Here is a 21,700-nt window from a genome sequence, read left to right as displayed (position 1 = left end):
GCTTGGGAAGTTTCAGGACATAAGGCCAGGCACACGATCAGAGGTCTTTGCTGCTGCACGACCCTTTTAAGACAAAGGCTGCAACGTTTCATAACTTTAAAGTTGAGTGTTCAGTTCCTGATAAGTACAGTTTGAGCACAAAAGACCATCTAACATATAATCTTAGGTAGATAACTACCCCTTCTGAATCTGCCCTGAGCTCTACAATACAGTCGTTTTGATTTGCGCACACATACAAATGGGCCCGCACACATGTAACACCCCCCTCCCTTTGTCTCTACGCAAAGCTGGAGAAAATTATAGCCCCATAATGTCTAGTTCCCTATTGATTGGTCCCTGTATTTCTGCCTACTTTGCAATAGCTGTGTTTGGAAATATTCCAATTCAGTAAGTGTCCATGGGAGGGTCCAACAACAATCAGACAACGACAGGTACTACACACACGGATGCTTGCCACAAAAGAAAGGGGAGAGGAGAGCAGAGGTGGCCAGTCAGCAATGCAACCAAAGAGGCCAGTCAGGACGTCAAATGCAAGACGTTTTGCAGGGTGCTTCTTATAAGAATTTGTCATTGGTTTTGCAGAGTTATAGGGTAGTGACGCAGGCAATCAAGCAAAGTGAAGGCCACCCTTGTGATAGGTTGCATTTCTGGGTGCCAAAGGGATAGTGTGTGGCTGGCGCTTTGATTCTGCATTACCACAGTCATCCACATCAGCTGCCACACCTGCCATGCCCCTTGTAAAAGTGGGATGTCCTACACCTAAGATCCCCTTGCTCAGGACATGGAGCACACACAGTAGTGCCACGTTATCCATAGGATGGCAGAGGCGGTACACAAGGCATTCATTCTTGCACCTTGGCCACATTACCCCTACCCTTGCAATGCATGTACTTCTTAGCCGCCATTGGAGGTCTCAAGTTGACAAAGGCCTTCATTGATGGTTGTTGAGCTGTTTCCGTGGACAGGTGTTCTACTTTACACACTCTTCATGTGGTCACTAGGTTCATATGGCAGCAGAGACTGAAACTCGACTGACAGTCCATCCTTTTCTGTGTGCTCCCCAAACCTGCCCATTATGCAGGGTCTCCCCATAGAGCAGTGAGGCTCATATGTTGTCATCCAGTGGGCCTGCAGACTGCAAACACATCTACAGTCTTGAATTCACAATGGGGGCCAATGTTGTGGTTTTCTTTTAAAGAGAAGGGTTGCTATTCTTAAATATAGTCAATCAGACCAGTGTAAGAAGCCATGAGGTGACTTTGCTGGGGTGCGCCCTGTGTGCCCCTCAGGGCATCACGCACTCTGTGGGGTCATCGGAATCGGGCAGGATGTTGCAGTTGAAGGGCCAGATGATGCCGAGGAGGCCCAGAGAGGGTTGGCAGCCATTTTCGGCCCATAGGCAGACAGACCGGCATGGCAAAAGGACACCACCATTCCTGGTACATTTGGGCACAAGGAGGCCGCAGACCAGTGGGCGCAGATGATCATAGCAAGGCAGTTCCAGCAGGCTCTGCGGAAGACAAAATCAACAATATAAACAACATTGTGCAAATACATTATGAACAGCAGCAGTGGTAATCAGGAAAGCCCTCAGTGACCACCATGGTTAAACCCGCGTACATCTCAGCTCCTCACACTGTCTGTCCATGGACCCTAGGCTCCACACACTGCCCCACAAACTGTAGATGACTGCACTAAGCTCCGCACACTCTAAATGCCCCACAAACACTAGATGAGTGCACTAAATGCCATGCACTCTATATGCCCAACATATGTGATGAGTGCCCTAAGCTCCACACACTCTATGTGCCCCACAAATTCTAGATCAGTGCACCAAACACCACACACTCTATTTGCCCCGCATACTCTAGATGAGTGCACTAAGCTCCACACACTCTATATGCCCCACAAACTCTAGATCAGTGCACCAAGCGCCACACACTCTATATGCCCCACAAACTCTAGACAAGTGCACTAAGCTCCACACACTCTACATGCCTCACAAACTGTAGAAGACTGCACTAAGCTATACACACTCTATATGCCCCACAAACACTAGATGAGTGCACTAAATGCACGCACTCTATATGCCCCACATACTCTAGATGAGTGCACTAAACTCCACACACTCTATATGCCCCACATACTCTAGATGAGTGCTCTAAGCTCCACACACTCTATATGCCCCACAGACTCTAGATCAGTGCACCAAGTGCCAAACACTTTATATGCCCCACAAACTCTAGACGAGTGCACTAAGCTCCACACACTCTATATGCCCCACAAACTCTAGATGAGTGCACTAAACGCCACACACTCTATATGCCCCACATACTCTAGATGAATGCACTAAGCTGACACACTCTATATGCCCCACAAACTTTACACTTGTGCACTAAGCTCCACACACACAATATGCCCCACAAACCCCACACATGTGCACTAATCTCCACACACTCTATATGCCCCACAAACTCTAGATCGGTGCACCAAGGTCCACACACTCTATATGCCCCACAAACTCTAGACGAGTGCACTAAACACTACACACTCTATATGCCCCACAAACTCTAGATGAGTGCACTAAGCTACACACACTCTATATGCCCCAGATACTCTAGATGAATGCACTAAGCTCCACACACTCTATATGCCCCACAAACTCTACACTTGTGCACTAAGCTCCACACACACAATATGCCCCACAAACTCTACACATGTGCACTAAGCTCCACACACTCTATATGCCCCACACACTCTACACATGTGCACTAAACCCCACACACTCAATATGCCCCCACACCCTACACATGTGCACCAAGCTCCACACAGCCTATATGCCCAACACACTCTAGACGAGCGCATTAAGCTCCACACACTCTATATGCCCCCAAACCCTACACATGTGCACTAAGCTCGTCACAGCCTATATGCTCCACACATTCTAGATGAGTAAACTAAGCTCCACACCCTCTATATGCTCCACACATTCTAAGCAAGTGCACTAAACTCCTCACACTCTATATGCTCCACAAACTCTAGATGAGTGTGCACTAAGCTCCACACCCTCTATATGCTCCACACATTCTAGATGAGTGCACTAAGCTCCACACACTCTACATGCCCCACAAACTCTAGATCAGTGCACCAAGCTAGACACTTTATATGTCCCAACAAACTCTAGATGAGTGCACTAAACGCCACACACTCTATATGCCCCACATACTCTAGATGAGTGCACTAAGCTCCACACACTCGATATGCCCCCAAACTCTAGATTAGTGCACCAAGCGCCACACACTCTATATGCCCCACATACTCTAGATGAGTGCACTAAGCTCCACACACTCTATATGCCCCAGAAACTCTACATCAGTGTACCAAGCACCACACACTGTATATGCCCCACAAACTCTAGATGAGTTCACTAAGCTCCACACACTCTATATGCCCCACATACTCTAGATGAGTGCACTAAACTCCACACACTCTATATGCCCCACATACTCTAGATGAGTGCTCTAAGCTCCACACACTCTATATGCCCCACAAACTCTAGATCAGTGCACCAAGTGCCAAGCACTTTATATGCCCCACAAACTCTAGACGAGTGCACTAAGCTCCACACACTCTATATGCCCCACAAACTCTAGATGAGTGCACTAAACGCCACACACTCTATATGCCCCACATACTCTAGATGAATGCACTAAGCTGCACACACTCTATATGCCCCACAAACTTTACACTTCTGCACTAAGCTCCACACACACAATATGCCCCACAAACCCCACACCTGTGCACTAATCTCCACACACTCTATATGCCCCGCAAACTCTAGATCGGTGCACCAAGGTCCAGACACTCTATATGCCCCACAAACTCTAGACGAGTGCACTAAACACCACACACTCTATATGCCCCACAAACTCTAGATGAGTGCACTAAGCTCCACACACTCTATATGCCCCAGATACTCTAGATGAATGCACTAAGCTCCACACACTCTATATGCCCCACAAACTCTACACTTGTGCACTAAGCTCCACACGCACAATATGCCCCACAAACTCTACACATGTGCACTAAGCTCCACACACTCTAAATGCCCCACACACTCTACACATGTGCACTAAACTCCACACACTCAATATGCCCCCACACCCTACACATGTGCACCAAGCTCCACACATCCTATATGCCCAACACACTCTAGACGAGCGCATTAAGCTCCACACACTCTATATGCCCCCAAACCCTACACATGTGCACTAAGCTCGTCACAGCCTATATGCTCCACACATTCTAGATGAGTAAACTAAGCTCCACATCCTCTATATGCTCCACACATTCTAAGCAAGTGCACTAAACTCCTCACACTCTATATGCTCCACAAACGCTAGATGAGTGTGCACTAAGCTCCACACCCTCTATATGCTCCACACATTCTAGATGAGTGCACTAAGCTCCACACACTCTACATGCCCCACAAACTCTAGATCAGTGCACCAAGCTAGACACTCTATATGCCCCAACAAACTCTAGATGAGTGCACTAAACGCCACACACTCTATATGCCCAACACACTCTAGACGAGCGCATTAAGCTCCACACACTCTATATGCCCCCAAACCCTACACATGTGCACTAAGCTCGTCACAGCCTATATGCTCCACACATTCTAGATGAGTAAACTAAGCTCCACACCCTCTATATGCTCCACACATTCTAAGCAAGTGCACTAAACTCCTCACACTCTATATGCTCCACAAACTCTAGATGAGTGTGCACTAAGCTCCACACCCTCTATATGCTCCACACATTCTAGATGAGTGCACAAAGCTCCACACACTCGATATGCCCCCAAACTCTAGATTAGTGCACCAAGCGCCACACACTCTATATGCCCCACATACTCTAGATGAGTGCACTAAGCTCCACACACTCTATATGCCCCACAAACTCTACATCAGTGTACCAAGCACCACACACTCTATATGCCCCACAAACTCTAGATGAGTGCACTAAACTCCACACACACTATATGCCCCACAAACACTAGACGAGTTCACTAAATGCATGCACTCTATATGCCCCACATACTCTAGATGAGTGCACTAAGCTCCACACACTCTATATGCCCCACATACTTTAGATGGGTGCACTAAGCTCCCCACACTCTATATGCCCCCCAAACTCTAGATCAGTGCACCAAGCGCCACACACTCTATATGCCCCACAAAGTCTAGACATGGGCACTAAGCTCCACACACTACATATGCCCCACAAACTCTAGACAAGTGCACTAAACGCCACACAGTATATATGCCCCATATACTCTAGAAGAGTGCACTAAGCTCCACACACTCTATATGCCCCACAAACCCTAGAGGAATGCACTAAGCTCCACACACTCTATATGCCCCACAAACTCTAGACAAGTGCAATAAGCGTCACACACTCTATATGCCCCACATACTCTAGATCAGTGCATTAAGCTCCAAACACTCTATATGCCCCTCAAACTTTAGACGAGTGCACTAAGCTCCACACACTTTATATGCCCCCAAAACTTACACATGTGCACTGATCTCCACACACTCTATGTGCCCCACAAACTCTAGATCAGTGCACCAAGCTCCACACACTCTATATGCCCCACAAACTCTTTAGACGAGTGCACTAAACGCCACACACTCTATATGCCCCAGATACTCTAGAAGAGTGCACAAAGCTCCACACACTCTATATGCTCCACAAACTCTAGACGAATGCACTAAGCTCCACACACTCTATATGCCCCACACATTCTAGATGAGTGCACTAAGCTCCACACACTCCATATGCCCCACAAACTCTAGACAAGTGCAATAAACGCCACACAGTATATATGCCCCACATACTCTAGAAGAGTGCACAAAGCTCCACACACTCTATATGCCCCACAAACTCTAGATGAGTGTGCACTAAGCTCCACACCCTCTATATGCTCCAAACATTCTAGATGAGTGCACTAAGCTCCACACACTCTACATGCCCCACAAACTCTAGATCAGTGCACCAAGCTACACACTCTATATGCCCCAACAAACTCTAGACGAGTGCACTAAACACCACACACTCTATATGCCCCACATACTCTAGATGAGTGCACTAAGATCCACACACTCGATATGCCCCCAAACTCTAGATTAGTGCACCAAGCGCCACACACTCTATATGCCCCACATACTCTAGATGAGTGCACTAAGCTCCACACACACTATATGCCCCACAAACTCTAGATCAGTGTACCAAGCACCACACACTCTATATGCCCCACAAACTCTTGATGAGTGCACTAAGCTCCACAGACTCTATATTCCCCACAAACACTAGATGAGTGCACTAAATGCATGCACTCTATATGCCCCACATACTCTAGATGAGTGCACTAAACTCCACAAACTCTATCTGCCCCACATACTTTAGATGAGTGCACTAAGCTCCACACACTCTGTATGCCCCACAAACTCTAGATCAGTGCACCAAACACCACCCACTCTATATGCCCCACAAAGTCTAGACATGGGCACTAAGCTCCACACACTCCATATGCCCCACAAACTCTAGACAAGTGCACTAAACGCCACACAGTATATATGCCCCACATACTCTAGAAGAGTGCACTAAGCTCCACACACTCTATATGCCCCACAACCTCTAGACGAATGCACTAAGCTCCACACACTCTATATGCCCCACAAACTCTAGACAAGTGCAAGAAGCGCCACACACTCTATATGCCCCACATATTCTAGATCAGTGCATTAAGCTCCAAACACTCTATATGCCCCTCAAACTTTAGATGAGTGCACTAAGTTCCACACACTCTATATGCCCCCAAACCTTACACATGTGCACTGATCTCCACACACTCTATATGCCCCACAAACTCTAGATCAGTGCACCAAGCTCCACACACTCTATATGCCCCACAAACTCTAGACAAGTGCACTAAACGCCACACACTCTATATGCCCCCAAACTCTAGATGAGTGCACTAAGCTACACACACTCAACATGCCCCCAAACCCTACATATATGCACTAAGCTCCACAGACTCTATAAGCCCCACAAACTCTAGATCAGTGCACCAAGCTCCAAACACTCTATATGCCCCTCAAACTTTAGATGAGTGCACTAAGTTCCACACACTCTATATGCCCCCAAACCTTACACATGTGCACTGATCTCCACACACTCTATATGCCCCACAAACTCTAGATCAGTGCACCAAGCTCCACACACTCTATATGCCCCACAAATTCTAGACGAGTGCACTAAGCTCCACACACTCAACATGCCCCAAACCCTACATATATGCACTAAGCTCCACACACTCAATATGCCCCACAAACTCTACACATGTGCACTAAACTCCACACACTCCATATGCCCCACAAACTCTAGATCAGTGCACCAAGCTCCACACACTCTATATGCCCCACAAACTCTAGACGAGTGCACTAAACGCCACACACTCTATATGCCCCCAAACCCTAGATGAGTGCACTAAACACCACACACTCTATATGCCCCACAAACTCTAGACAAGTGCAATAAATGCCACACATTCTATATGCCCCACATACTCTAGATCAGTGCATTAAGCTCCAAACACTCTATATGCCCCTCAAACATTAGACGAGTGCACTAAGCTCCACACACTCGATATGCCCCCACACCCTACATATATGCACTAAGCTCCACAGACTCTATATGCCCCATAAACTCTACACATGTGCACTAAGCTCCACACAGTCTATATGCCCTACAAACTCTACACATGTGCACTAAGCTCCACACACTCTATATGTCACACAAACTGTACATATGTGCAGTAAGCTCCACACACTCAATATGCCCCCACACCCTACACATGTGCATTAAACTCCACACAACCTATTTGCCCAACACACTCTAGATGAGTACACTAAGCTCCACAAACTCTATATGCCCCCAAACCCTACACATGTGCACTAAGCTCTTCACAGCCTATATTCTCCCCGCATTCTAGATGAGTAAACTGAGCTCCACACCCTCTATATGCTCCACACATTCTAGGCGAGTGGACTGAACTCCTCACACTCTATATGCTCCACAAACTCTAGATGAGTGCACTAAGCTCAACACCCTCTATATGCTCCACACATTCTAGATAAGTGCACGAAGCTCCACACACTCTATATGCCCCACAAACATTAGACGAGTGCACTAAGCTCCACACACTCGATATGCCCCCACACCCTACATATATGCACTAAGCTCCACAGACTCTATATGCCCCATAAACTCTACACATGTGCACTAAGCTCCACACAGTCTATATGCCCTACAAACTCTACACATGTGCACTAAGCTCCACACACTCTATATGCCACACAAACTGTACATATGTGCAGTAAGCTCCACACACTCAATATGCCCCCACACCCTACACATGTGCACTAAGCTCCACACAACCTATTTGCCCAACACACTCCAGATGAGTACACTAAGCTCCACAAACTCTATATGCCCCCAAACCCTACACATGTGCACTAAGCTCTTCACAGCCTATATTCTCCCCGCATTCTAGATGAGTAAACTGAGCTCCACACCCTCTATATGCTCCACACATTCTAGGCGAGTGGACTAAACTCCTCACACTCTATATGCTCCACAAACTCTAGATGAGTGCACTAAGCTCAACACCCTCTATATGCTCCACACATTCTAGATAAGTGCACGAAGCTCCACACACTCTATATGCTCCACAAACTCTAGATCAGTGCACCAAGCTACACACACTCTATATGCCCCAACAAACTCTAGACGTGTGCACTCAACACCACACACTTTATATGCCCCACATACTCTTGATGAGTGCACTAAGCTCCAAATGCTCTATATGCCCCTAAATTCTTCAAATGTCCACTAATCGTGACAAACTCTTTATGCACCACAAACTCTAGATCAGTACACCAAGCTCCACACACTCTATATGCCCCACAAACTCTAGACAAGTGCACTAAATGCAACACACTCTATATGCCCCACAAACTCTAGATGAGTGCACTAAGCTCCACACACTCTATATGCCTCCAAACCCAACACATATGCACCAAGCGCCACACACTCTATATGCCCCACACACTTTACACATGTGCACTCAGGTCCACACACTCAATATGCCCCACAAACTCTACACATGTGCCCTAATCTCCACACACTCTATACACCCCCACATCCTACACATGTGCACTAAGCTCTACACATCCTATATGCTCAACACACACTAGAAGAGTGGACTAAGCTCCACACGCTCTATATGCTCCCAAACCCTACACATGTGCACTAAGCTCTTCACAGCCTATATGCGTCCACACATTCTAGATGAATGAACTAAGCTCCACATCCTCTATATGCTCCACACATTCTAGACAAGTGAACTAAGCTCCACACCCTCTATATGTGCCAAAAACTCTAGACGAGTGCACTAAGCTCCATACCCTCTATATGCTCCACACATTCTAGATGAGCGCACTAAGCTCCACACCCTCTAAATGCTCCACACATTCTAGATGAGTGCACTAAGCTCCACACACTCTACATGCCCCACACATTCTAGATGAGTGCACTAAGCTCCACACCCTCTATATGCTCCACACATTCTAGATGAGTGCACTAAGCTCCACACCCTCTAAATGCTCCACACATTCTAGATGAGTGCACTCAGCTCCACACCCCCTATATGCCCCTCACACTCTAGACGAGTGAACTAAACTTTGCACCCTCTATATGCGCCACACATTCTAGACAAGTGAACTAAGCTCCACACCCTCTATATGCTCCACACATTCTAGACAAGTGAACTAAGCTCCTCACACTCTGTATGCTCCACACACTCTAGAAGAGTGCACTATGCTCCACACCCTCTAAATGCTCCACACATTCTAGATGAGTGCACTAAGCTCCACACACTCTACATGCCCCACAAACTCTAGATCAGTGCACCAAGCGACACATACCTTATATACCTCACAAACTGTAGACACGTTCACTAAGCTCCGCACGCTCTATATGCCCCCAAACTCTACACAAGTGCACTAACCTCCACACACTATATATGCCCCACAAACTCTAGATCAGTGCACCAAGCTCCACACACTATATGCCCCACAAACTCTAGACGAGTGCACTAAACGCCTTACACTCTATATGCCCCACAACCTCTAGATGAGTGCACTAAGCTCCACACACTCTATATGCACCCAAACCCTACACATATGCACTAAGCTCCACACACGCTATATGCCCCATAAACTCTACACATGTGCACTAAGGTCCACCCACTCAATATGCCCCACAAACTCTACACATGTGCCCTAATCTCCACACACTCTATATGCCCCCACACCCTACACATGTGCACTAAGCTCCACACAGCCTATATGCCCAACACACACTAGACGAGTGCACTAAGTTCCACACACTCTATATGCTCCCAAACCCTACACATGTGCAATGAGCTCTTCACAGCCTATATGCGCCACACATTCAAGATGAGTGAACTAAGCTCTACATGCTCCATATGCTCCACAAACTCTAGACGAGTGCACTAAGCTCCACACCCTCTATATGCCCCTCACACTCTAGATGAGTGAACTAAGCTCCACACCCTCTGTATGCTCCACACATTCTAGACGAGTGAACTAAGCTCCTCACACTCTATTTGCCCCTCACACTCTAGACGAGTGTACTAAGCTCCACACCCTCTATATGCTCCACACATTTTAGACAAGTGCACTAAGCTCCACACCCTCTATATGCCCCTCACACTCTAGATGAGTGAACTAAGCTCCACACCCTCTGTATGCTCCACACATTCTAGACGAGTGAACTAAGCTCCTCACACTCTGTATGCTCCACAAACTCTAGATGAATGAACTAAGCTCCACACACTCTATATGCCCCCAAACCCTACACATGTGCACTAAGCTCGTCACAGCCTATATGCTCCACACATTCTAGATGAGTAAACTAAGCTCCACACCCTCTATATGCTCCACACATTCTAAGCAAGTGCACTAAACTCCTCACACTCTATATGCTCCACAAACTCTAGATGAGTGTGCACTAAGCTCTACACCCTCTATATGCTCCACACATTCTAGATGAGTGCACTAAGCTCCACACACTATACATGCCCCACAAACTCTAGATCAGTGCACCAAGCTAGACACTTTATATGCCCCAACAAACTCTAGATGAGTGCACTAAACGCCACACACTCTATATGCCCCACATACTCTAGATGAGTGCACTAAGCTCCACACACTCTATATGCCCCACAAACTCTACATCAGTGTACCAAGCACCACACACTGTATATGCCCCACAAACTCTAGATGAGTGCACTAAGCTCCACACACTCTATATGCCCCACAAACACTAGATGAGTGCACTAAATGCACGCACTCTATATGCCCCACATACTCTAGATGAGTGCACTAAACTCCACACACTCTATATGCCCCACATACTCTAGATGAGTGCTCTAAGCTCCACACACTCTATATGCCCCACAAACTCTAGATCAGTGCACCAAGTGCCAAGCACTTTATATGCCCCACAAACTCTAGACGAGTGCACTAAGCTCCACACACTCTATATGCCCCACAAACTCTAGATGAGTGCACTAAACGCCACACACTCTATATGCCCCACATACTCTAGATGAATGCACTAAGCTGTACACACTCTATATGCCCCACAAACTTTACACTTGTGCACTAAGCTCCACACACACAATATGCCCCACAAACCCCACACCTGTGCACTAATCTCCACACACTCTATATGCCCCACAAACTCTAGATCGGTGCAGCAAGGTCCACACACTCTATATGCCCCACAAACTCTAGACGAGTGCACTAAACACCACACACTCTATATGCCCCACAAACTCTAGATGAGTGCACTATGCTCCACACACTCTATATGCCCCAGATACTCTAGATGAATGCACTAAGCCCCACACACTCTATATGCCCCACAAACTCTACACTTGTGCACTAAGCTCCACACGCACAATATGCCCCACAAACTCTACACATGTGCACTAAGCTCCACACACTCTATATGCCCCACACACTCTACACATGTGCACTAAACTCCACACACTCAATATGCCCCCACACCCTACATATGTGCACCAAGCTCCACACAGCCTATATGCCCAACACACTCTAGACGAGCGCATTAAGCTCCACACACTCTATATGCCCCCAAACCCTACACATGTGCACTAAGCTCGTCACAGCCTATATGCTCCACACATTCTAAGCAAGTGCACTAAACTCCTCACACTCTATATGCTCCACAAACTCTAGATGAGTGTGCACTAAGCTCCACACCCTCTATATGCTCCACACATTCTAGATGAGTGCACTAAGCTCCACACACTCTACATGCCCCACAAACTCTAGATCAGTGCACCAAGCTAGACACTCTATATGCCCCAACAAACTCTAGATGAGTGCACTAAACGCCACACACTCTATATACCCAACACACTCTAGACGCGCGCATTAAGCTCCACACACTCTATATGCCCCCAAACCCTACACATGTGCACTAAGCTCGTCACAGCCTATATGCTCCACACATTCTAGATGAGTAAACTAAGCTCCACACCCTCTATATGCTCCACACATTCTAAGCAAGTGCACTAAACTCCTCACACTCTATATGCTCCACAAACTCTAGATGAGTGTGCACTAAGCTCCACACCCTCTATATGCTCCACACATTCTAGATGAGTGCACAAAGCTCCACACACTCGATATGCCCCCAAACTCTAAATTAGTGCACCAAGCGCCACACACTCTATATGCCCCACATACTCTAGATGAGTGCACTTAGCTCCACACACTCTATATGCCCCACAAACTCTACATCAGTGTACCAAGCACCACACACTCTATATGCCCCACAAACTCTAGATGAGTGCACTAAGCTCCACACACACTATATGCCCCACAAACACTAGACGGGTTCACTAAATGCATGCACTCTATATGCCCCACATACTCTAGATGAGTGCACTAAGCTCCACACACTCTATATGCCCCACATACTTTAGATGGGTGCACTAAGCTCCCCACACTCTATATGCCCCCCAAACTCTAGATCAGTGCACCAAGCGCCACACACTCTATATGCCGCACAAAGTCTAGACATGGGCAGTAAGCTCCACACACTCCATATGCCCCACAAACTCTAGACAAGTGCACTAAACGCCACACAGTATATATGCCCCACATACTCTAGAAGAGTGCACTAAGCTCCACACACTCTATATGCCCCACAAACCCTAGAGGAATGCACTAAGCTCCACACACTCTATATGCCCCACAAACTCTAGACAAGTGCAATAAGCGTCACACACTCTATATGCCCCACATACTCTAGATCAGTGCATTAAGCTCCAAACACTCTATATGCCCCTCAAACTTTAGACGAGTGCACTAAGCTCCACACACTTTATATGCCCCCAAAACTTACACATGTGCACTGATCTCCACACACTCTATGTGCCCCACAAACTCTAGATCAGTGCACCAAGCTCCACACACTCTATATGCCCCACAAACTCTTTAGACGAGTGCACTAAACACCAGACACTCTATATGCCCCAGATACTCTAGAAGAGTGCACAAAGCTCAACACACTCTATATGCCCCACAAACTCTAGACGAATGCACTAAGCTCCACACACTCTATATGCCCCACACATTCTAGATGAGTGCACTAAGCTCCACACACTCCATATGCCCCACAAACTCTAGACAAGTGCAATAAACGCCACACAGTATATATGCCCCACATACTCTAGAAGAGTGCACAAAGCTCCACACACTCTATATGCCCCACAAACTCTAGATGAGTGTGCACTAAGCTCCACACCCTCTATATGCTCCAAACATTCTAGATGAGTGCACTAAGCTCCACACACTCTACATGCCCCACAAACTCTAGATCAGTGCACCAAGCTACACACTCTATATGCCCCAACAAACTCTAGATGAGTGCACTAAACACCACACACTCTATATGCCCCACATACTCTAGATGAGTGCACTAAGCTCCACACACTCGATATGCCCCCAAACTCTAGATTAGTGCACCAAGCGCCACACACTCTAGATGCCCCACATACTCTAGATGAGTGCACTAAGCTCCACACACTCTATATGCCCCACAAACTCTAGATCAGTGTACCAAGCACCACACACTCTATATGCCCCACAAACTCTAGATGAGTGCACTAAGCTCCACAGACTCTATATTCCCCACAAACACTAGACGAGTGCACTAAATGCATGCACTCTATATGCCCCACATACTCTAGATGAGTGCACTAAACTCCACAAACTCTATGTGCCCCACATACTTTAGATGAGTGCACTAAGCTCCACACACTCTATATGCCCCACAAACTCTAGATCAGTGCACCAAACACCACCCACTCTATATGCCCCACAAAGTCTAGACATGGGCACTAAGCTCCACACACTCCATATGCCCCACAAACTCTAGACAAGTGCACTAAACGCCACACAGTATATATGCCCCACATACTCTAGAAGAGTGCACTAAGCTCCACACACTCTATATGCCCCACAAACTCTAGACGAATGCACTAAGCTCCACACACTCTATATGCCCCACAAACTCTAGACAAGTGCAAGAAGCGCCACACACTCTATATGCCCCACATATTCTAGATCAGTGCATTAAGCTCCAAACACTCTATATGCCCCTCAAACTTTAGATGAGTGCACTAAGTTCCACACACTCTATATGCCCCCAAACCTTACACATGTGCACCAAGCTCCACACACTCTATATGCCCCACAAACTCTAGACAAGTGCACTAAACGCCACACACTCTATATGCCCCCAAACTCTAGATGAGTGCACTAAGCTACACACACTCAACATGCCCCCAAACCCTACATATATGCACTAAGCTCCACAGACTCTATAAGCCCCACAAACTCTAGATCAGTGCACCAAGCTCCAAACACTCTATATGCCCCTCAAACTTTAGATGAGTGCACTAAGTTCCACACACTCTATATGCCCCCAAACCTTACACATGTGCACTGATCTCCACACACTCTATATGCCCCACAAACTCTAGATCAGTGCACCAAGCTCCACACACTCTATATGCCCCACAAATTCTAGATGAGTGCACTAAACGCCACACACTCTATATGCCCCCAAACTCTAGATGAGTGCACTAAGCTCCACACACTCAACATGCCCCAAACCCTACATATATGCACTAAGCTCCACACACTCAATATGCCCCACAAACTCTACACATGTGCACTAAGCTCCACACACTCCATATGCCCCACAAACCCTAGATCAGTGCACCAAGGTCCACACACTCTATATGCCCCACAAACTCTAGACGAGTGCACTAAATGCCACACACTCTATATGCCCCCAACCTCTAGATGAGTGCACTAAACACCACGCACTCTATATGCCCCACAAACTCTAGACAAGTGCAATAAATGCCACACACTCTATATGCCCCACATACTCTAGATCAGTGCATTAAGCTCCAAACACTCTATATGCCCCTCAAACATTAGACGAGTGCACTAAGCTCCACACACTCGATATGCCCCCACACCCTACATATATGCACTAAGCTCCACAGATTCTATATGCCCCATAAACTCTACACATGTGCACTAAGCTCCACACAGTCTACATGCCCTACAAACTCTACACATGTGCACTAAGCTCCACACACTCTATATGCCACACAAACTGTACATATGTGCAGTAAGCTCCACACACTCAATATGCCCCCACACCCTACACATGTGCACTAAGCTCCACACAACCTATTTGCCCAACACACTCCAGATGAGTACACTAAGCTCCACAAACTCTATATGCCCCCAAACCCTACACATGTGCACTAATCTCTTCACAGCCTATATTCTCCCCGCATTCTAGATGAGTAAACTGAGCTCCACACCCTCTATATGCTCCACACATTCTAGGCGAGTGGACTAAACTCCTCACACTCTATATGCTCCACAAACTCTAGATGAGTGCACTAAGCTCAACACCCTCTATATGCTCCACACATTCTAGATAAGTGCACGAAGCTCCACACACTCTATATGCCCCACAAACATTAGACGAGTGCACTAAGCTCCACACACTCGATATGCCCCCACACCCTACATATATGCACTAAGCTCCACAGACTCTATATGCCCCATAAACTCTACACATGTGCACTAAGCTCCACACAGTCTATGGGCCTCATTACGACCCTGGCGGTAAGGGGTTTACGCCAGCGTTAGCTGCGCCGACCCCTTACCGCCAATTACGAGGTCCCTTAGCGCCATGGAGGTTTTAACACCCGCTTTTGGCGGGTGTTAAAATCCATGGCGCTAAGGGACCATGGAGTTAATTACGCCACCGTAATTTACGGTGGCGTAATTAACGCCTTCCCCACTCCCATTATGCCCTATGGGGCAAAAATGGGAATGGGGAAGGGTAAATGGGGATTGGGGACTTACCGCCCCGCCAAGGTCGGAATGGGGCGGTAAGTCTGCCAACCACCATGGCGTAAACGTAGTTTACGCCATGGTGGTAAAGTCACGGCCCAGGCGGTAACTTACCGCCTGGGTCGTAATGAGGCCCTATATGCCCTACAAACTCTACACATGTGCACTAAGCTCCACACACTCTATATGCCACACAAACTGTACATATGTGCAGTAAGCTCCACACACTCAATATGCCCCCACACCCTACACATGTGCACTAAGCTCCACACAACCTATTTGCCCAACACACTCTAGATGAGTACACTAAGCTCCACAAACTCTATATGCCCCCAAACCCTACACATGTGCACTAAGCTCTTCACAGCCTATATTATCCCCGCATTCTAGATGAGTAAACTGAGCTCCACACCCTCTATATGCTCCACACATTCTAGGCGAGTGGACTAAACTCCTCACACTCTATATGCTCCACAAACTCTAGATGAGTGCACTAAGCTCAACACCCTCTATATGCTCCACACATTCTAGATAAGTGCACGAAGCTCCACACACTCTATATGCCCCACAAACTCTAGATCAGTGCACCAAGCTACACACACTCTATATGCCCCAACAAACTCTAGACGAGTGCACTCAACGCCACACACTTTATATGCCCCACATACTCTCGATGAGTGCACTAAGCTCCAAATGCTCTATATGCCCCTAAATTCTTCAAATGTCCACTAATCGTGACAAACTCTTTATGCCCCACAAACTCTAGATCAGTACACCAAGCTCCACACACTCTATATGCCCCACAAACTCTAGATGAGTGCACTAAGCTCCACACACTCTATATGCCCCCAAACCCAACACATATGCACCAAGTGCCACACACTCTATATGCCCCACACACTTTACACATGTGCACTCAGGTCCACACACTCAATATGCCCCACAAACTCTACACATGTGCCCTAATCTCCACACACTCTATACACCCCCACATCCTACACATGTGCACTAAGCTCTACACATCCTATATGCTCAACACACACTAGAAGAGTGGACTAAGCTCCACACACTCTATATGCTCCCAAACCCTACACATGTGCACTAAGCTCTTCACAGCCTATATGCGTCCACACATTCTAGATGAATGAACTAAGCTCCACATCCTCTATATGCTCCACACATTCTAGACAAGTGAACTAAGCTCCACACCCTCTATATGTGCCAAAAACTCTAGACGAGTGCACTAAGCTCCATACCCTCTATATGCTCCACACATTCTAGATGAGTGCACTAAGCTCCACACCCTCTAAATGCTCCACACATTCTAGATGAGTGCACTAAGCTCCACACACTCTACATGCCCCACACATTCTAGATGAGTGCACTAAGCTCCACACCCTCTATATGCTCCACACATTCTAGATGGGTGCACTAAGCTCCACACCCTCTAAATGCTCCACACATTCTAGATGAGTGCACTAAGCTCCACACCCCCTATATGCCCCTCACACTCTAGACGAGTGAACTAAACTTTGCACCCTCTATATGCGCCACACATTCTAGACAAGTGAACTAAGCTCCACACCCTCTATATGCTCCACACATTCTAGACGAGTGAACTAAGCTCCTCACACTCTGTATGCTCCACACACTCTAGAAGAGTGCACAAAGCTCCACACCCTCTAAATGCTCCACACATTCTAGATGAGTGCACTAAGCTCCACACACTCTACATGCCCCACAAACTCTAGATCAGTGCACCAAGCTCCATACACTATATGCCCCACAAACTCTAGACGAGTGCACTAAACGGCTTACACTCTATATGCCCCACAACCTCTAGATGAGTGCACTAAGCTCCACACACTCTATATGCACCCAAACCCTACACATATGCACTAAGCTCCACACACGCTATATGCCCCATAAACTCTACACATGTGCACTAAGGTCCACCCACTCAATATGCCCCACAAACTCTACACATGTGCCCTAATCTCCACACACTCTATATGCCCCCACACCCTACACATGTGCACTAAGCTCCACACAGCCTATATGCCCAACACACACTAGACGAGTGCACTAAGCTCCACACACTCTATATGCTCCCAAACCCTACACATGTGCAATGAGCTCTTCACAGCCTATATGCGCCACACATTCAAGATGAGTGAACTAAGCTCTACATGCTCCATATGCTCCACAAACTCTAGACGAGTGCACTAAGCTCCACACCCTCTATATGCCCCTCACACTCTAGATGAGTGAACTAAGCTCCACACCCTCTTTATGCTCCACACATTCTAGACGAGTGAACTAAGCTCCTCACACTCTATTTGCCCCTCACACTCTAGACGAGTGTACTAAGCTCCACACCCTCTATATGCTCCACACATTCTAGACAAGTGCACTAAGCTCCACACCCTCTATATGCCCCTCACACTCTCGATGAGTGAACTAAGCTCCACACCCTCTGTATGCTCCACACATTCTAGACGAGTGAACTAAGCTCCTCACACTCTGTATGCTCCACAAACTCTAGATGAATGAACTAAGCTCCACACCCTCTGTATGCTCCACAAACTCTAGACAAGTGCACGAAGCTCCTCTCACTCTGTATGCTCCACAAACTCTAGACAAGTGCACGAAGATCCTCTCACTCTGTATATTTCACATACTCTAGATGAGTGCACGAAGCTCCTCTCACTCTGTATGTTTCACATACTCTAGATGTGTGCACTAAGCTCCTCACACTCAATATGCCCCACAGACTCCACACATTTGCAATACGCCCCTCACAATATCTACCCTCGTGCTCCACACACTGGACAGGAGCACCGAGCAAATCACAGTTGTTGCATGTGCCCCAAGCTCTGCACACTCCAACTGAGTGTCCTTACTTCCACACACTTTGCACATTTACCCTACGTGATTCACACTGTCTGCCCACCTGCCTCATGGCCCAAACACTCTCCCCATGGGCACCGAGAGCATCACTTTCCCCATGTCCCCAAAGGCCCACACACTCGGGGCCCAGGTAAACCCAGCTCTCGCTTCACTCTGCATTAGTGATGCATGGACGTGGACTTCCTGAGTAGAACTTACTATCATTAGCATCAGGCACACGCACACCCACAGCACATGTTTGTTTAGGCTCCCAGGTCCCACATGTGCTAGGCCTGCAAATGACCATGATGAGCCTTGGTTTATAGTGATAGCATTGAATGCAAAAGTATTGAATGCAAAAGCCTCGAACAAAATGCATCAAAAAAATGAATTTTTTAATGGGGGGTCCCCCAACCCCCTGTTTTTTTACCCCTTAAAACCCATTTAAAAAAAAAACTTTACCTACAAAAAAAATACATTTTTTCGAGGCTTTTGCATTCAATGCTTTGTATTTGAGGGAATGACTGGATACCTGAGCCTAAAGGGCCTGTCTCTGTGATTAGGCATAAAAAGGAAACATTGGTCTGTACCCCTAAAAAAGGAGTGGGAGTGCACACATGAAGTCCCACAATGGCTCCTGATGCTTCTGAGGCAAGTAAAACAAGCATTGGAAATGCCAATAGTTTGGGCTGTAGTGTAGGAATGGGAAAGGCACTTGCGAGGCACTGACCTAGTGGTATTAACTGCCCATTGATGGTAGCAGGTTCGCCTGCTTGGGCATCTAATAACAGTGTTTGGCAATTCCAAATACTTATACACAAGCTAAACTGTTGGCTTTGCCAATGCTTGCTTTTAACAGGCCTTCAGTGAAGGACAAGCATAGTGCTTGCAAATCAAGTGGCTGAAGGCAGACCTGGTTACGAGTTTCTTTTAACTATATCAGTAGCATGTTTACAGCTCCAATTAAGACATTAACTCTCAGAAGACTGTTTTGAAAAACACTGGTACGGCTTGCTTAAAGCAAGCTCAAAGAGTTCCCATGAGGAGGTGTTTTGGGAGGGAAGGGGCTGGAACTGGGTGGCTATGGCCATAGGGATTAGCATGGCAATGGGCTGTCAAGGGGTGGGCAAATAACCAAACAACACCCATAAGCTTTGTGTCCCTCCTTATATGCCATGTCTCCCTATCTGTACTCTAATGAAATTGTTTCGGTTTATATGTGGCGCAAACAACACCTAATAGCCCAAAATTAAAAACAATGCACAGAGGAGTTAGAAAGGACCAGTTTGTGCACAGGCGCCGAGTACGGGGACGGGAAAGGAGGCAACTGCCCCCATACTTCTGTAGCACCTGTCAGGAACTGTTCAGCTGCCAATAGTACTTCCCAATTGAGACTGCGCGCTGCGCCAATACCACAGGACGTAAAACACGAACAGCCATGCACATGAAATGCACTGCTACTAGTGCAGTGACTCTGCAGTAGCAGGGATTCACCTGCAGTGCTGAATTCTTTACAGTTGATTCACAGTCCCCAAAGCAGAAAGCTGAAAGGTAGCTCAGCAGGTGAGGTGACTGTTGCTGAGGTATTTATTATATGTTGAGTTCCACCTATAAATCATTTAGGTTTCTTGAATTCTTTCTGTAAAATGTGCTCTACGTGTACTGTTTCCACCTGGGTCGAGCTTGACTGCTTGCTAATATTAAGGGGAGGGGTGGGCTGTCATGTGCACCTCTTGCGCGCAGCCACAGGGACATGCATGCTTTTTGCTTATATTAAAAATTGCATCCCTTTTGCGTATATGGGATGCGCTTTCAAATGTGTGGACATGCTCCCTGCCAGCTCTCGATTAGTGCAATTGCTCGAGGGCACACATTGGCATCTGACACCCCTTTGTGTTTTCAGGCAAGTGAAGGAGATGGACTAGCAGAAGCTTTGTTATTTGGGCCGAGTGTTGTCTTACTGACACACATTCTTCACACTGCCTGTTCAGGTGCCCGAGTGAGCCTCACACTTTCAATTGGTCCCACGGATAGGGCTTCTATCAATGTGCACAGGTTGAGTCCATAAGGTGCCTCAAGAGCCTCACGATTCCCTTGTGACTCATCCTCCGCCCAGTGTCTGTCCCTGTGCTCCCAGACACTCCATATGCCCCGCGGGAAGTATAATCTCTCTTGAA

The 21,700-nt window shown here is 47.1% G+C and overlaps 1 protein-coding gene across 3 annotated transcripts in view; it reads right to left on the bottom strand.

Moving 5' to 3' along the window:
• Positions 1-974: 974 nt before the first annotated feature.
• The window catches only part of MFRP (membrane frizzled-related protein), a 246,111-nt gene continuing 225,385 nt past the window's right edge, over positions 975-21,700 (bottom strand). For all 3 annotated transcript variants that reach the window (XM_069614362.1, XM_069614361.1, XM_069614363.1), the window contains one exon: positions 975-1,510. In XM_069614362.1, the coding sequence (XP_069470463.1) occupies positions 1,286-1,510 (225 nt within the window). In that variant the 3' untranslated portion in view covers positions 975-1,285. The remainder of the gene's footprint in view (positions 1,511-21,700) is intronic.

The sequence above is a fragment of the Ambystoma mexicanum genome, chromosome 9, assembly GCF_040938575.1.
Source record: "Ambystoma mexicanum isolate Mex_15411 chromosome 9, UKY_AmexF1_1, whole genome shotgun sequence".
NCBI classification, from domain to species: Eukaryota; Metazoa; Chordata; class Amphibia; order Caudata; family Ambystomatidae; genus Ambystoma; species Ambystoma mexicanum.
Note: the sequence above shows the minus strand (reverse complement) of the source record. Positions and strands in the feature narration are given on the sequence as shown.